The sequence below is a fragment of the Delphinapterus leucas genome, chromosome 3 (assembly GCF_059928025.1).
Source record: "Delphinapterus leucas isolate spDelLeu-1000000601 "Yukka" chromosome 3, BTC_Dleu_Yukka2, whole genome shotgun sequence".
NCBI lineage: Eukaryota > Metazoa > Chordata > Mammalia > Artiodactyla > Monodontidae > Delphinapterus > Delphinapterus leucas.
Window position 1 is genome coordinate 30,181,887 of NC_143131.1, and position 13,574 is coordinate 30,195,460.

The 13,574-nt window shown below is 40.8% G+C and overlaps 1 protein-coding gene across 1 annotated transcript in view; it reads left to right on the top strand.

Annotated features, from left to right (window-relative positions):
• Positions 1 to 13,574, top strand: part of TTC23L (tetratricopeptide repeat domain 23 like) — a 61,081-nt gene that overhangs the window by 19,313 nt on the left and 28,194 nt on the right. The window contains 2 exon segments of the mRNA XM_089908754.1: positions 10,874 to 11,051; positions 12,154 to 12,274. Coding sequence (XP_089764880.1) covers positions 10,874 to 11,051; positions 12,154 to 12,274 — 299 coding nt within the window.

Genomic DNA, 13,574 nt, shown 5'->3' on the forward strand with positions numbered 1-13,574 from the left:
AGGGGGAAAAATATTCAGAGCCAAAGACCCAGAGACTCAAACGATAGTAAAAGAGGCTCGTATTTGCCAAACGCATACATCATGGTCTAAGCTTCGTGTGCTCTGTCCCATTTAATCCTCACAGCCACCCCTGAGGTAGTTAGTGCAATAATTATGTCATTAGAGAGAGGGCAAAGAAACTGAGCTGAGGTTAAACAAACTATCCAAGGTGAAGCTTTTTTTTTTAATATATAAATTTTATTTATTTATTTATTTTTGGCTGCGTTGGGTCTTCATTGCTGCGCGCGGGCTTTCTCTAGTTGCGGCGAGCGAGGGCTATGCTTCGTTGCGGTGCACGGGCTTCTCGTTGCGGTGGCTTCTCTTGTTGTGGAGCACGGGCTCTAGGCGCGCGGGCTTCAGTAGTTGTGGCACGTGGGCTCAGTAGTTGTGGCTCGTGGGCTCTAGAGCGCAGGCTCAGTAGTTGTGGTGCACGGGCTTAGTTGCTCTGCGGCATGTGGGATCTTCCCGGACCAGGGATCGAACCCGTGTCCTCTGCATTGGCAGGCAGATTCTTAACCACTGCGCCACCAGGGAAGCCCCAAGGTGATAAGCTTTAAGTGTTGGATCTGAACTTGATCTGAACTTACAGACTGTTAGCCCTTCCTTGTGCTGCCTCTCATACTTACTGTAAAATTCCTTTTTTTTCTGAATTGCCACCTACTTTTGTCATCAAGTATGACAACTTAAAAGATGAGGAAGGAACAGTTAATGAAGACAGTTTATTGGAGGTCCGTGAGTTATGCATAGCACGTGCATTTTAAGGGAAAGTTGTGTTCCATATGGAAACAAAGTTCATGGAATTTGTTCAAGCCAGAATGAGACTTAACTGTTTCACAGTTGAGTTAGGGATCCTCTGAGAATCAGAATATTTAGATACGAGAGTGGGCCCATCAGATTATCAGAAGAAAAAATAAGAATAATAAAAGGTTTACTATCCCCTAGAGTTTTCAAATATCTTCACATACTTAAAAGCAATCTGTTTCCAAAACTGTAAGCACTTGGCATGGTAGGGTAGGTGACGGAATGGTAAGGAAATGACATGAGTCATGCCTGCCTCCTCTAAAAAGCCATGAATCTAGAAGTCAAATGGGAAATGGCAAGGAGATGTCCGAACGTCCAGAGTTAAATATGGAATTAAGTCCACAGGCCCATAAATTAGAGTCTGGTGAATGTCTACTGCTGTCACACGGGGCAGTGACTAAGGTTTTTGTGCTTATGTGAAAGATAGTCTTGTTCCTCTTTCAGAATAAATTTGAGTGCATATTTCATTCGTCCATTCCACACTGTTGACCTGTTTTGTACGTGCACTGTCCTAAGTGTTGGAACGTTTACTGAAGTATAACTACATCCTAGACACTGTCCTAAGTGCTTTACATAATTTATTTCACTCAGTCTTATACCACAAGCATATGAGGTAGGTATTTTTCTGTTTAGTTTAAAGATAAGAAAATTAAGGCATGGAAAAATTAAGTAGCTCAGGGTGACAGAACTAATAGGTAGGAGAGCCAGCACTGGGTCGTCTGAATCCCTAGCTCACCTTCTATGACACACTGAGTTATGTCTGATACCCACCAAATATCTAGGAAGGGCAAATCCTTTTTCCCATTTGAAGGGTGGGGAAAATGAGGCCAGATTGCTCAGGCAGGTCAGACAACTTGGCTGATTATCTCCCTGCGAGCTCTTGATGAAAGGCATTATCATTATATAACTTGTGCTCTTATGGTCAAGGGAAATAGTGGTCTGATTGACAAAAATAAAATTTTTGTGTGTGTGAAGAATTATCAGATAACATGCCTTATATATTCTTTTGACTGAAAATTCTAATCTTCAGGGGAGGGAGAAACCTTCCAGCTTCAAATAAATTGTAACTATTGCAGAATGCCTTATATAAAATAATTTTATACACACACTTATATTTTTAATTCAACTTGGGAATACAAAGATGGGGGCATGGGGTAAGGGAGAAGAAATATTGATTGTGTATCTACTACATGTTAGGCAATTTTACATATTATTTTAAATCTAATCTTCATAACAACCTTGTAATTTAGGTATTCTTAACCTTCTTCTATTTGGAAGGAAATAAAGACTCCTGGAGTTTGCCCATAAAGCTAATAACTGTGAGAAGCAGCTTTGAACTACTCATGTTCTTCTCTTTGTGTCTTGCTAACTCTAGAAAGAGAAACCTAAATGAATGCTATGAATGCTATTTTATTATCATTAAAAAATTATATTCCCCATTTGTTTTGGAAATTTGAAAGAACAGACATACACGAAGAAAATAAAAGTCAATTGTAATGTCACCACCCAGACATAACTGCTATAAACATTTCAGTTATTTCTCTCTCTCTTTCTATATATATATATATATTTAAATATAAATATATGTGTATATACACACATATATAAACACACACATATATACATGTCAGGATTATATATATATATTTAACATCTTTACTGGAGTATAATTGCCTTACAATGGTGTGTTAGTTTCTGCTTGACAACAAACTGAATCACCTATACATATACATATATCCCCATATCTCCTCCCTCTTGCATCTGCCTCCCACCCTCCCTATCGCACCCCTCTAGGTGGTCACAAAGCACCAAGCTGATCTCCCTGTGCCACGTGGCTGCTTCCCACCAGCTATCCATTTTTACATTTGGTAGTATATATAAGTCCATGCCACTCTCTCACTTCGTCCCAGCTTACCCGTCCCCCTCCCTGTATCCTCAAGTCCATTCTCTATGTCTGTGTCTTTATTCCTGTCCTGCTCCTAGGTCCTTCAGAACAATTATTTTTTTGATTCCATATGTATGTGTTAGCATACATTATTTGTTTTTCTCTTTCTGACTTACTTCACTCTGTATGACAGACTCTAGGTCCATCCACCTCACTACAAAGAACTCAATTTCATTTCTTTTTATGGCTGAGTAATATTCCATTGTATATATGGGCCACATCTTCTTTATGCATTCATCTGTTGATGGACACTTAGGTTGCTTCCATGTCCTGGCTATTGTAAATAGAGCTGCAATGAACACTGTGGTACATGACTCTCTTTTTTTTGAAATTTTTATTTTTATTTTATTTTTTTATACAGCAGGCTCTTATTACTAATCCATTGTATACATGTTAGTGTATATATGTCCATCCCACTCTCCCAATTCATCACACCACCACCACCCCCCTGCCACTTTCCCCCGTGGTGTCCATACATTTGCTCTCTACATCTGTGTCTCAATTTCTGCCCTGCAAACCGATTTATCTGTATCATTGTTCTAGGTTCCATATATATGCGTTAATATACGATATTTGTTTTTCTCTTTCTGGCTTACTTCACTCTGTATGACAGTCTCGAGATCCATCCACGTTTCTACAAATGACCCAATTTCGTTCCCTTTTATGGCTGAGTAATATTCCATTGTATATGTGTACCACATCTTCTTTATCCATTCGTCTGTCGATGGACATTTAGGTTGCTTCCATGTCCTATCTATTGTAAATAGCACTGCAGTGAACATTGGGGTGCATGTGTCTTTTTGAATTATGGTTTTCTCTGGGTATATGCCCAGTAGTGGGATTGCTGGGTCATATGGTAATTCTATTTTTAGTTTTTCAAGGAAGCTCCATACTGTTCCCCATAGTGGCTGTATCAAATTTGCATTCCCACCAACAGTGCAAGAGGGTTCCCGTTTCTCCACACCCTCTCCAGCATTTGTTGTTTGTAGATTTTCTGATGATGCCCATTCTGACCGGTGTGAGGTGATACCTCATTGTAGTTTTGATTGGCATTTCTCTAATACTTACTGATGTTGAGCAGCTTTTCATGTGCTTCCTGGCCATCTGTATGTCTTCATCGGAGAAATGTCTATTTAGGTCTTCTGCCCATTTTTGGACTGGGTTGTTTGTTTTTTTTAATATTGAGCTGCATGAGCTGTTTATATATTTTGGAGATTAATCCTCTGTCTGTTGATTCATTTGCAAATATTTTCTCCCATTCTGAAGGTTGTCTTTTTGTCTTGTTTGTAGTTTCCTTTGCTTTGCAAAAGCTTTTAAGTTTCATTAGGTCCCATTTGTTTATTTTTGTTTTTACTTCCATTACTCTAGGAGGTGGATCAAAAAAGATCTTGCTGTGATTTATGTCAAAGAGTGTCCTTCCTATGTTTTCCTCTAAGAGTTTTATAGTGACCTGTCTTACATTTCAGTCTAGAATCCATTTTGAGTTTATTTTTGTGTACGGTGTTAGGGAGTGTTCTAATTTCATTCTTTTACATGTAGCTGTCCAGTTTTTCCAACACCACTTATTGAAGAGACTCTCTTTTCTCCATTGTATATCCTTGCCTCCTTTGTCATACATTAGTTGAACATAGGTGTGTGTGTTTATCTCTGGGCTTTCTATCCTGTTCCATTGATCTATATTTCTGTTTCTCTGCCAGTACCATATTGTCTTGATTACTGTAGCTTTGTAGTATAGTCTGAAGTCAGGGAGTCTGATTCCTCCAGCTCTGTTTTTCTTTCTTACGACTGCTTTGGCTATTTGAGGTCTTTTGTGTTTCCATACAAATTGTGAAATTTTTTGTTCTAGTTCTGTGAAAAATGCCATTGATAGTTTGATAGGGATTGCATTGAATCTGGAGATTGCTTTGGGTATAGACAGTTTCACAATGTTGATTCTTCCAATCCAAGAACATGGTATATCTCTCCATCTGTTGGCATCATCTTTAATTTCTTTCATCAGTGTCTTATAGTTTTCTGCATACAGGTCTTCTGTCTCCTTAGGTAGGTTTATTCCTAGGTATTTCATTCTTTTTGTTGCAATGATAAATGGGAGTGTTTCCTTAATTTCTCTTTCAGATTTGTCATCATTAGTGTGTAGGAATGCAAGAGATTTCTGTGCATTAATTTTCTATCCTGCTACTTTACCAAATTCATTGATTAGCTCTATTAGTTTTCTGGTAGCATCTTTAGGATTCTGTATATATGGTATCATGTCATCTGCAAACAGTGACAGCTTTACTTCTTCTTTTCCAATTTGGATTCCTTTCATTTATCTTCTCTGATTGGTGTGGCTAAAACTTCCAAAACTATGTTGAATAATAGTGGTGAGAATGGACAGCCTTGTCTTGTTCCTGATCTTAGAGGAAATGGTTTCAGCTTTTCAACATAGAGAATGATGTTGGCTCTGAGTTTCTCATATATGGCCTTTATCATGTTGAGGGACGTTCCCTCTGTGCCTACTTTCTGGAGGGTTTTTATCATAAATGGGTGTTGAATTTTGTCAAAAGCTTTTTCTGCATCTAATGAGATGGTCATATGATTTTTCTCCTTCAGTTTGTTAATATGGTTTATCACATTGATTGATTTGCATACATTGAAGAATCCTTGCATTCCTGGGATAAACCCCACTTGATCATGTCCTATGATCCTTTTAATGTGCTGTTGGATTCTGTTTGCTAGTATTTTGTTGAGGATTTTCGCATCTATGTTCGTCAGTGATATTGGCCTGTAGTTTTCTTTCTTTGTGACATCTTTGTCTGGTTTTGGTATCAGGGTGATGGTGGCCTTGTAGAATGAGTTTGGGAGTGTTCTTCCCTCTGCTATAATTTGGAAGAGTTTGAGAACGATAGGGGTTAGCGTTTCTCTAAATGTTTGATAAAATTCACCTGTGAAGCCATCTGGTCCTGGGTTTTTGTTTGTTGGAAGATTTTTAATCACAGTCTCAATTTCAGTGCTTGTGATTGGTCTGTTTATATTTTCTATTTATTCCTGGTTCAGTCTTGGAAGGTTGTGCTTTTCTAAGAATTTGTCCATTTCTTCCAGGTTGTCCATTTTATTGGCATATAGTTGCTTGTAGTAATCTCTCATGATCCTTTGTATTTCTGCAGTGTCCATTGTTACTTCTCCTTTTTCATTTCTAATTCTATTGATTTGAGTCTTCTCCCTTTTTTTCTTGATGAGTCTGGCTAATGATTTATCAATATTGTTTATCTTCTCAAAGAACCAGCTTTTAGTTTTATTGATCTTTGCTATTGTTTGCTTCATTTCCTTTTCATTTATTTCTGATCTGATCTTTGTGATTTCTTTCCTTCTGCTAATGTTGGGTTTTTTTTGTTCCTTCTCTGATTGCTCTAAGTATAAGGATAGGTTGTTTATTTGAGATGTTTCTTGTTTCTTGAAGTAGGATTGTATTGCTATAAACTTCCCTCTTAGAACTGCTTTTGCTGCATCCCATACATTTTGGGTCATTGTGTTTTCTTTGTTTCTAGGTATTTTTTGATCTCCTCTTTGGTTTCTTCAGTGATCTCTTGGTTATTAAGTAGTATATTGTTTAGCCTCCATGTGTTTGTATTTTTTACAGATTTTTTTCCTGTAATTGATATCTAGTCTCATAGCATTGTGGTCGGAAAATATACTTGATATGATTTCAATTTTCTTAAAGTTACCAGGGCTTGATTTGTGACCCAAGATGTGATCTATCCTGGAGAATGTTCAATGAGCACTTGAGAAGAAAGTGTATTCTGTTGTTTTTGGATGGAATGTCCTATAAACATCAATTAAGTCCATCTTGTTTAATATATCATTTAAAGCTTGTGTTTCCTTATTTATTTTCATTTGGATCATCTGTCCCTTGGTGAATGTGGGGTGTTAAAGTCTCCTACTATGATTGTGTTACTGTTGATTTCCCCTTTTATGGCTGTTAGCATTTGCCTTATATATTGAGGTGCTCCTATGTTGGGTGCATAAATATTTACAATCGTTATATCTTCTTCTTGGATTGATCCCTTGATCATTATGTAGTGTCCTTCTTTGTCTCTTGTAATAGTCTTTATTTTAAAGTCTATTTTGTCTGATATGAGAATTGCTACTCCAGGTTTCCTTTGATTTCCATTTGCATGGAATATCTTTTTCCATCCCCTCACTTTCAGTCTGCATGTGTCCCTAGGTCTGAAGTGGGTCTCTTGTAGACAGCATATATATGGGTCTTGTTTTTGTATCCATTCAGCCAGTCTGTGTATTTTGGTGGGAGCATTTAATCCATTTACATTTAAGGTAATTATTGATTTGTATGTTCCTATTACCATTTTCTTAATTGTTTAGGGCTTGTTCTTTGTTATTGTAGGTCTTTTCCTTCTCTTGTGTTTCCTGCCTAGGGAAGTTCCTTTAGCATTTGTTGTAAAGCTGGTGTGGTGGTGCTGAATTCTCTTAGCTTTAGCTTGTCTGTAAAGGTTTTAATTTCTCCATCAAATCTGAATGAGATCCTTGTCAGGTAGAGTAATCTTGGTTGTAGGTTTTTCCCTTTTATCACTTTAAATATGTCCTGCCACTCCCTTCTGGCTTGCAGAGTTTCTGCTGAAAGATCAGCTGTTAACCTTATGGGGATTCCCTTGTATGTTATTTGTTGTTTTTCCCTTGCTGCTTTTCATATTTTTTCTTTGTGTTTAATTTTTGATAGTTTGATTAATATGTGTCTTGGCGTGTTTCTCCTTGGATTTATCCTGTATGGGACTCTCTGTGCTTCCTGGACTTGATTGACTGTTTCCTTTCCCATATTAGGGAAATTTTCAACTATCATCTCTTCAAATAATTTCTCAGTATCTTTGTTTTTCTCTTCTTCTTCTGGGACCCCTATAATTCGAATGTTGGTGTGTTTAATGTTGTCCCAGAGGTCTCTGAGACTGTCCTCAATTATTTTCATTCTTTTTTCTTTATTCTGCCCTGCAGTAGTTATTTCCACTATTTTATCTTCCAGGTCACTTATCATTCTTCTGCCTCAGTTATTCTGCTATTGATTCCTTCTAGAGAATATTTAATTTCATTTATTGTGTTGTTCATCATTGTTTGTTTGCTCTTTATTTCTTCTAGGTCCTTGTTAAACGTTTTTTGTATTTTCTCCATTCTATTTTCACGATTTTGCATCATCTTTAGTATCATTGCTCTGAATTATTTTTCAGGTAGACTGTCTATTTCCTCTTCATTTATTTGGTCTGTTGGGTTTTTCCCTTGCTCCTTCATCTGCTGTGTGTTTCTCTGTCTTCTCATTTTGCTCAACTTATTGTGTTTGGTGTCTCCTTTCCGCAGCCTGCAGGATCGTAGTTCCTGTTGTTTTTGGTGTCTGCCCCCAGTGGCTAAGGTTGGTTCAGTGGGTTGTGTAGGCTTCCTGGTGGTGGGGACTGGTGACTGTATTCTGGTGGATGAGGCTGGATCTTGTCTTTCTGTTGGGCAGGACCGTGTCCGGTGGTGTGTTTTGGGGTGTCTGTGACCTTATTATGATTTTAGGCAGCCTCTCTGCTAATGGGTGGGGTTGTTTTCCTGTCTTGCTAGTTCTTTGGCATAGGGTGTCCAGCACTGTAGCTTGCTGAGTGGAGGTGGGTCTTAGCGTTGAGATGGAGATCTCTGGGAGAGCTTTTGCCATTTGATATTATGTGGAGTCAGGAGGTCTTTGGTGGACCAATGTCCTGAACGTGGCTCTCCCACCTCAGAGGCACAGGCCTGACACCCAGCTGGTGCACCAAGACCCTGTCAGTCACACAGCTCAGAGGAAAAGGGAGAAAAAAAGAAAGAAAAAATAAAATAAAAAGAAAGAAAGTTGTTAAAATAAAAAATTAAAAAAATGTTACAAATAAAAAAACCCTAAAAATAATTTTAAAAAAAGAAGAAAGAAAGAAAGAAAGAGAGCAACCAAACCAAAAAACAAATCCACCAATGATAACAAGCGCTAAAAACTATACTAAAAAAAACCCCCCAAAAACGGACAGACAGAACCCTAGGACAAATTGTAAAAGCAAAGCTATCCAAACAAAATCACACAAAGAAGCATACCTATACACACTCACAAAAAGGGAAAAAGGAAAAAAAAAATATATCTACATATAAAAAAAAGAAAGGAAGAGAGCAACCAAATCAATAAACATACCTACCAATGATAGTAAACTCTAAATAGTAAACTAAGATAAACATAAAACCAGAAACCAGTCAGTCGCATACAGCAAACCCCAAGTCTACAGTTGCTCCCAAAGTCCACTGTGTCAATTTTGGGATGATTCATTGTCTATTGAGGTATTCCACAGATGCAGGGTACATAAAGTTGACTGTGGAGATTTAATCCGCTGCTCCTGAGGCTGCTGGGAGGGATTTCCCTTTCTCTTCTGTGTTCACACAGCTCCCGGGGTTCAGCTTTGGATTTGGACCTGCCTCTGCATGTAGGTCTCCTGAGGGCATCTGTTTCCACCCAGACAGGTCGGGGTTAAAGGAGCAGCTGATTCGGGGGCTCTGGCTCACTCAGGCGGTGGGGAGGGAGGGGTGAGGGAGGGGTACGGATGCGGGGCGAGCCTGTGGCGGCAGAGGCCAGTGTGACGTTGCAGCAGCCTGAGGCGCGCTGTGTGTTCTCCCGGGGAAGTTGTCCCTGGATCACGGGACCCTGGCAGTGGCGGGCTGCACAGGCTCCCGGGAGGGGAGGTGTGGAGAGTGACCTGCGCTTGCACACAGGCTTCTTGGTGGCGGCAGCAGCAGCCTTAGCGTCTCATGCCCGTCTCTGGGGTCCGCGCTGATAGCCGCGGCTCGCGCCCGTCTCTGGGCTCATTTAAGCGGCGCTCTGAATCCCCTCTCCTCGTGCACCCCAAAACAATGGTCTCTTGCCTCTTTTGGCAGTTCCAGACTTTTTCCTGAACTCCCTTCCAGCTAGCTGTGGCACACTAGCCCCCTTCAGGCTGTGTTCATGCAGCCAACCCAGTTCTCTCCCTGGGATCCGACAGAAGCCCGAGCCTCGGCTCCCAGTCCCCGCCCGCCCAGGCGGGTCAGCAGACAAGCCTCTTGGACTGGTGAGTGCTGGTCGGCACCGATCCTCTGTGCGGTAATCTCTCCGCTTTGCTCTCCGCACCCCTGTGGCTGCGCTTTCCTCCGCGGCTCCAAAGCTTCCCCACTCCGCCACCCGCAGTCTCCGCCCGCGAAGGGGCTTCTAGTGTGTGGAAACCTTTCCTCCTTCACAGCTCCCTCCCAGAGGTACAGGTCCCGTCCCTACTCTTTTGTCTCTGTTTCTTTTTTTTCTTTTGCCCTACCCAAGTACGTGGGGAATTTCTTGTCTTGGGAGGTCTGAGGTCTTCTGCCAGTGTTCAGTAGGTGTTCTGTAGGAGTTGTTCCATATGTAGATGTATTTCTGATGTATTTGTAGGGAGGAAGGTGATCTCCACGTCTTACTCCTCTGCCATCTTAAAGCTCTTATCAGGTTTATATTTTAAGTATAGTTTTATAACTGTACTTTGAACTTAGCACATTAAAAATTTTTCTCCACATTAGTCTAAAAAGAAAACAGGATTAATGTCTGAAGTATTTTGTTGTATGATGTGCCATAATTTATTTAACCGTCCCCTTTTGGTGGGGGGATATTTACATTGTTTTCTCTATCCTCTCTCATTTTTAACTGAGGAGGAATAAACTAAACTAAATCAAACAAAGGAAAACCTCTGCTTTGGCCTAAAAGAGAGGCAGCCAGAGGTAATAAAATTTTATTTTGATTTTCCAAAGTGTTTGTTTATGGGTAAATTATCACATGTTATTAACTGCCATAAGCCATTTTTTCCCTTTGCTTTTTTATAACATTAGACTATAGCATGACATATTAATAGGTTTGATGAATGGTAGTCAGTGGAATCTGGTGGGTAAAATGCAGGTTAGTAGGAGTTTGTTTACAACAAGGCTAGGTTTTGAGCCAGCCACTCACATGATTGGCCTATGAAGACCAAATCGTTTAGTTCTTAGAATTGGTTCCTTGTGCATCTGCAAAGCAAGTGGCCTCTCTGTGACTTTCCATTCTTGTCCCTTTTCTTATAGAGCCTCCTTGGCCAACTGCAGGTTAAACCTAGCTCTGGCATACTTTGAAAAGGCAGTTGACAATGTTATTGCTGCTAAGGGTGATAGGACATCAGATCTGCTTGGTCTTTATGAGGAAATTGCTCAGATCGAGCAGCTGAGGAGGAACCATGACCAGGCCATCCAGTACTTGCAGCAGGTAGGTGGGTTGGCTGAAGCCCCGGCCAGGTGGGCTTGTTTGGCAGGTGGGCTTGTTTGGCCCCAGGCCCAGTTCCCAGGGCCAGGGACGCTTGGGCTTCTCAGAACAGGGGATGGGATTGATTTTCCTCCAGATCCACACAAGAGACCTTCCTCAACTTTAAATGACCTGGACAGAGAACAGCGACTCACAGTGGGCCTATCTGCTGTGTGACCTGATTTAAGACAGCATTTCCCCTACCAGGCTTCACTCACCTCTATCTGTACTGGGAAGAGGGAGCTGAGAAAGTCTACTCCAGGGAAAAAAGCCATAGGGGCAACTGAACTTAAGTCTTTAGCAAATGCGAAGGACTTTTTTTTTTTTTTTTTTTTTTTTTGTGGTACGCGGGCCTCTCACTGTTGTGGCCTCTCCCGTTGCGGAGCACAGGCTCCGGACACGCAGGCTCAGTGGCCATGGCTCACGGGCCCAGCCGCTCCATGGCATGTGGGATTTTCCCGGACCAGGGCACGAACCCGTGTCCCCTGCATTGGCAGGCAGACTCTCAACCACTGTGCCACCAGGGAAGCCCACAAAGGACTTTTTAAATGAAAATTTATGATACTTTGGTGCAATGACGTCATTTGTCCTTTAAACTAGTCTAGCTGGTTGTATCTCAAAGTTTATGGTTAAACCACCATAAGTGTGTTTTGCTTGTAGGTAAGTAATTTGACAAATGCAGAGCCTGTGTGTTCCCTGCGCCACCAGGGAACCCTAGACATTTTTTTGATACTGAACCTTTGAGAGGCTGAGCTAAAGTTATGATTTTATTTTTGCTATGAAATATAATAAAAGTAATCATAGCTAACATTTACTGAGAATTTACCATGTGAAGGGTACTGTGCCCAGTGTTTTACATGCACCATCTCATTTAATTTTTCCCAAACCCTAATCAATGGGAACTAAATATTCCTTCTACATATGAAGGTAAAATTACTTGCTCAATTGTTAGTTGAGAACTAACAATTCTATGGGAGAACTAACAATTCTATGGGAGCTGCTATAAAAGCCACAGTGAGACACTGTCATTTGGGTACTTACCTTGTCGTGATTTTCTCTATTCCAGGCCCATTCCATCTGTGTTTCTTTGTTCACTGAAGTCAGCCCCCAAGCTGCAGAGGCGAGCGCGTTACTAGCCAAGGCTTATGCCATGACTGGAGAGGCCCAACACAGGGTAAGTAGAAGAGGTGGTTTTGCAGATATTAACATTTCCTGGTCACGGGAGGGAAGCACACTGGCAAATGGAATGGTCTATCTATCAATACGGACAGATTATAAGTAGCTATTCATGTCTGTGATGGAAAGATAAGACTGGATACCATTTTGTAGGAAATCCTTTATGCATGAATTTAGGCACAATCATATCTCCCCAAATTAGTTGGAACATCAAAACCAGTAAGATCGGCGGGCTTCCCTTGTGGCGCAGTGGTTGAGAGTCCGCCTGCCAATGCAGGGGACACGGGTTCCTGCCCCGGTCCGGGAAGATCCCACATGCCGTGGAGCGGCTGGGCCCGTGAGCCATGGCCGCTGGGCCTGCGCGTCTGGAGCCTGTGCTCTGCAACGGGAGAGGCCACAACAGTGAGAGGCCCGCGTACCGCAAAAACAAAACAAAACAAAACAAAACAGTAAGATCAACTGATTTCCATTTCCTTTATTCCCTTAGAGTCTCAGCAAAACTCACCTGCATAAAGCGTAGAAATCCTACATGCTGTGAATGTGACCCGAGGTGTCTCAGTTAGTGAGGAGATCCAGTGATAAAAGAGAAAAACATTGGCTCCTCTCCTCACCTTCCTCCACTCTCAACCTCCTGGACTCTTCTTCTGGCTTATAAGAGAGAATGTTTGTAGCAGCTAGAATTTTCTTGATTTCTATTCAAAAGTGAGGTACTAGGGGTTCTAGAGGAAAGCCAGGTCATGAACTCATCCAACAGTAGTCCTTCCTTAGGCAGAGTCATCCTTTTCAAAGTGGGTAGCTTTGGGAGAGACGCAAAGGAACTGGTAAGGGAGGACACTGTCCCATGCTCACCTGGCTTGATCCACTTAAGGGACACTAATGTATTCAGTGGTTTATCAGGAGGAGTTTGGGATTTGTAAAGAATGTAACTTAAATATTTTTTAAATGTTGATTTTTCTTTGCTTATAAAAGTAATCCATTTTGGTGGACATTATTTTCCAGTCACATATGAGAAAAAGAGAGAGAGAGGAAAAGTGTGTGTGTGTGTGTGTGTGTGTGTGTGTGTGTGTGTGTGTGAGAGAGAGAGAGAGAGAGAGAGAGAGAGAGAGAGGGAGAGGGAGGGAGGGAGGATATTATAGGGAAAGTTTTGTGTCCTACTTTTTTCCACTCTTGTATTTCCCCATGTTATTAAATAAACTTTTTTTTTTTAGTTTTCAGAAGTTATTTGGATATTTTGAATATTGTTTTCTTTAGCATGAATGTTAATTGAAGCTTCTTATTCTGTGTTTTCTAGCTAATCATCTTGCTCATTTA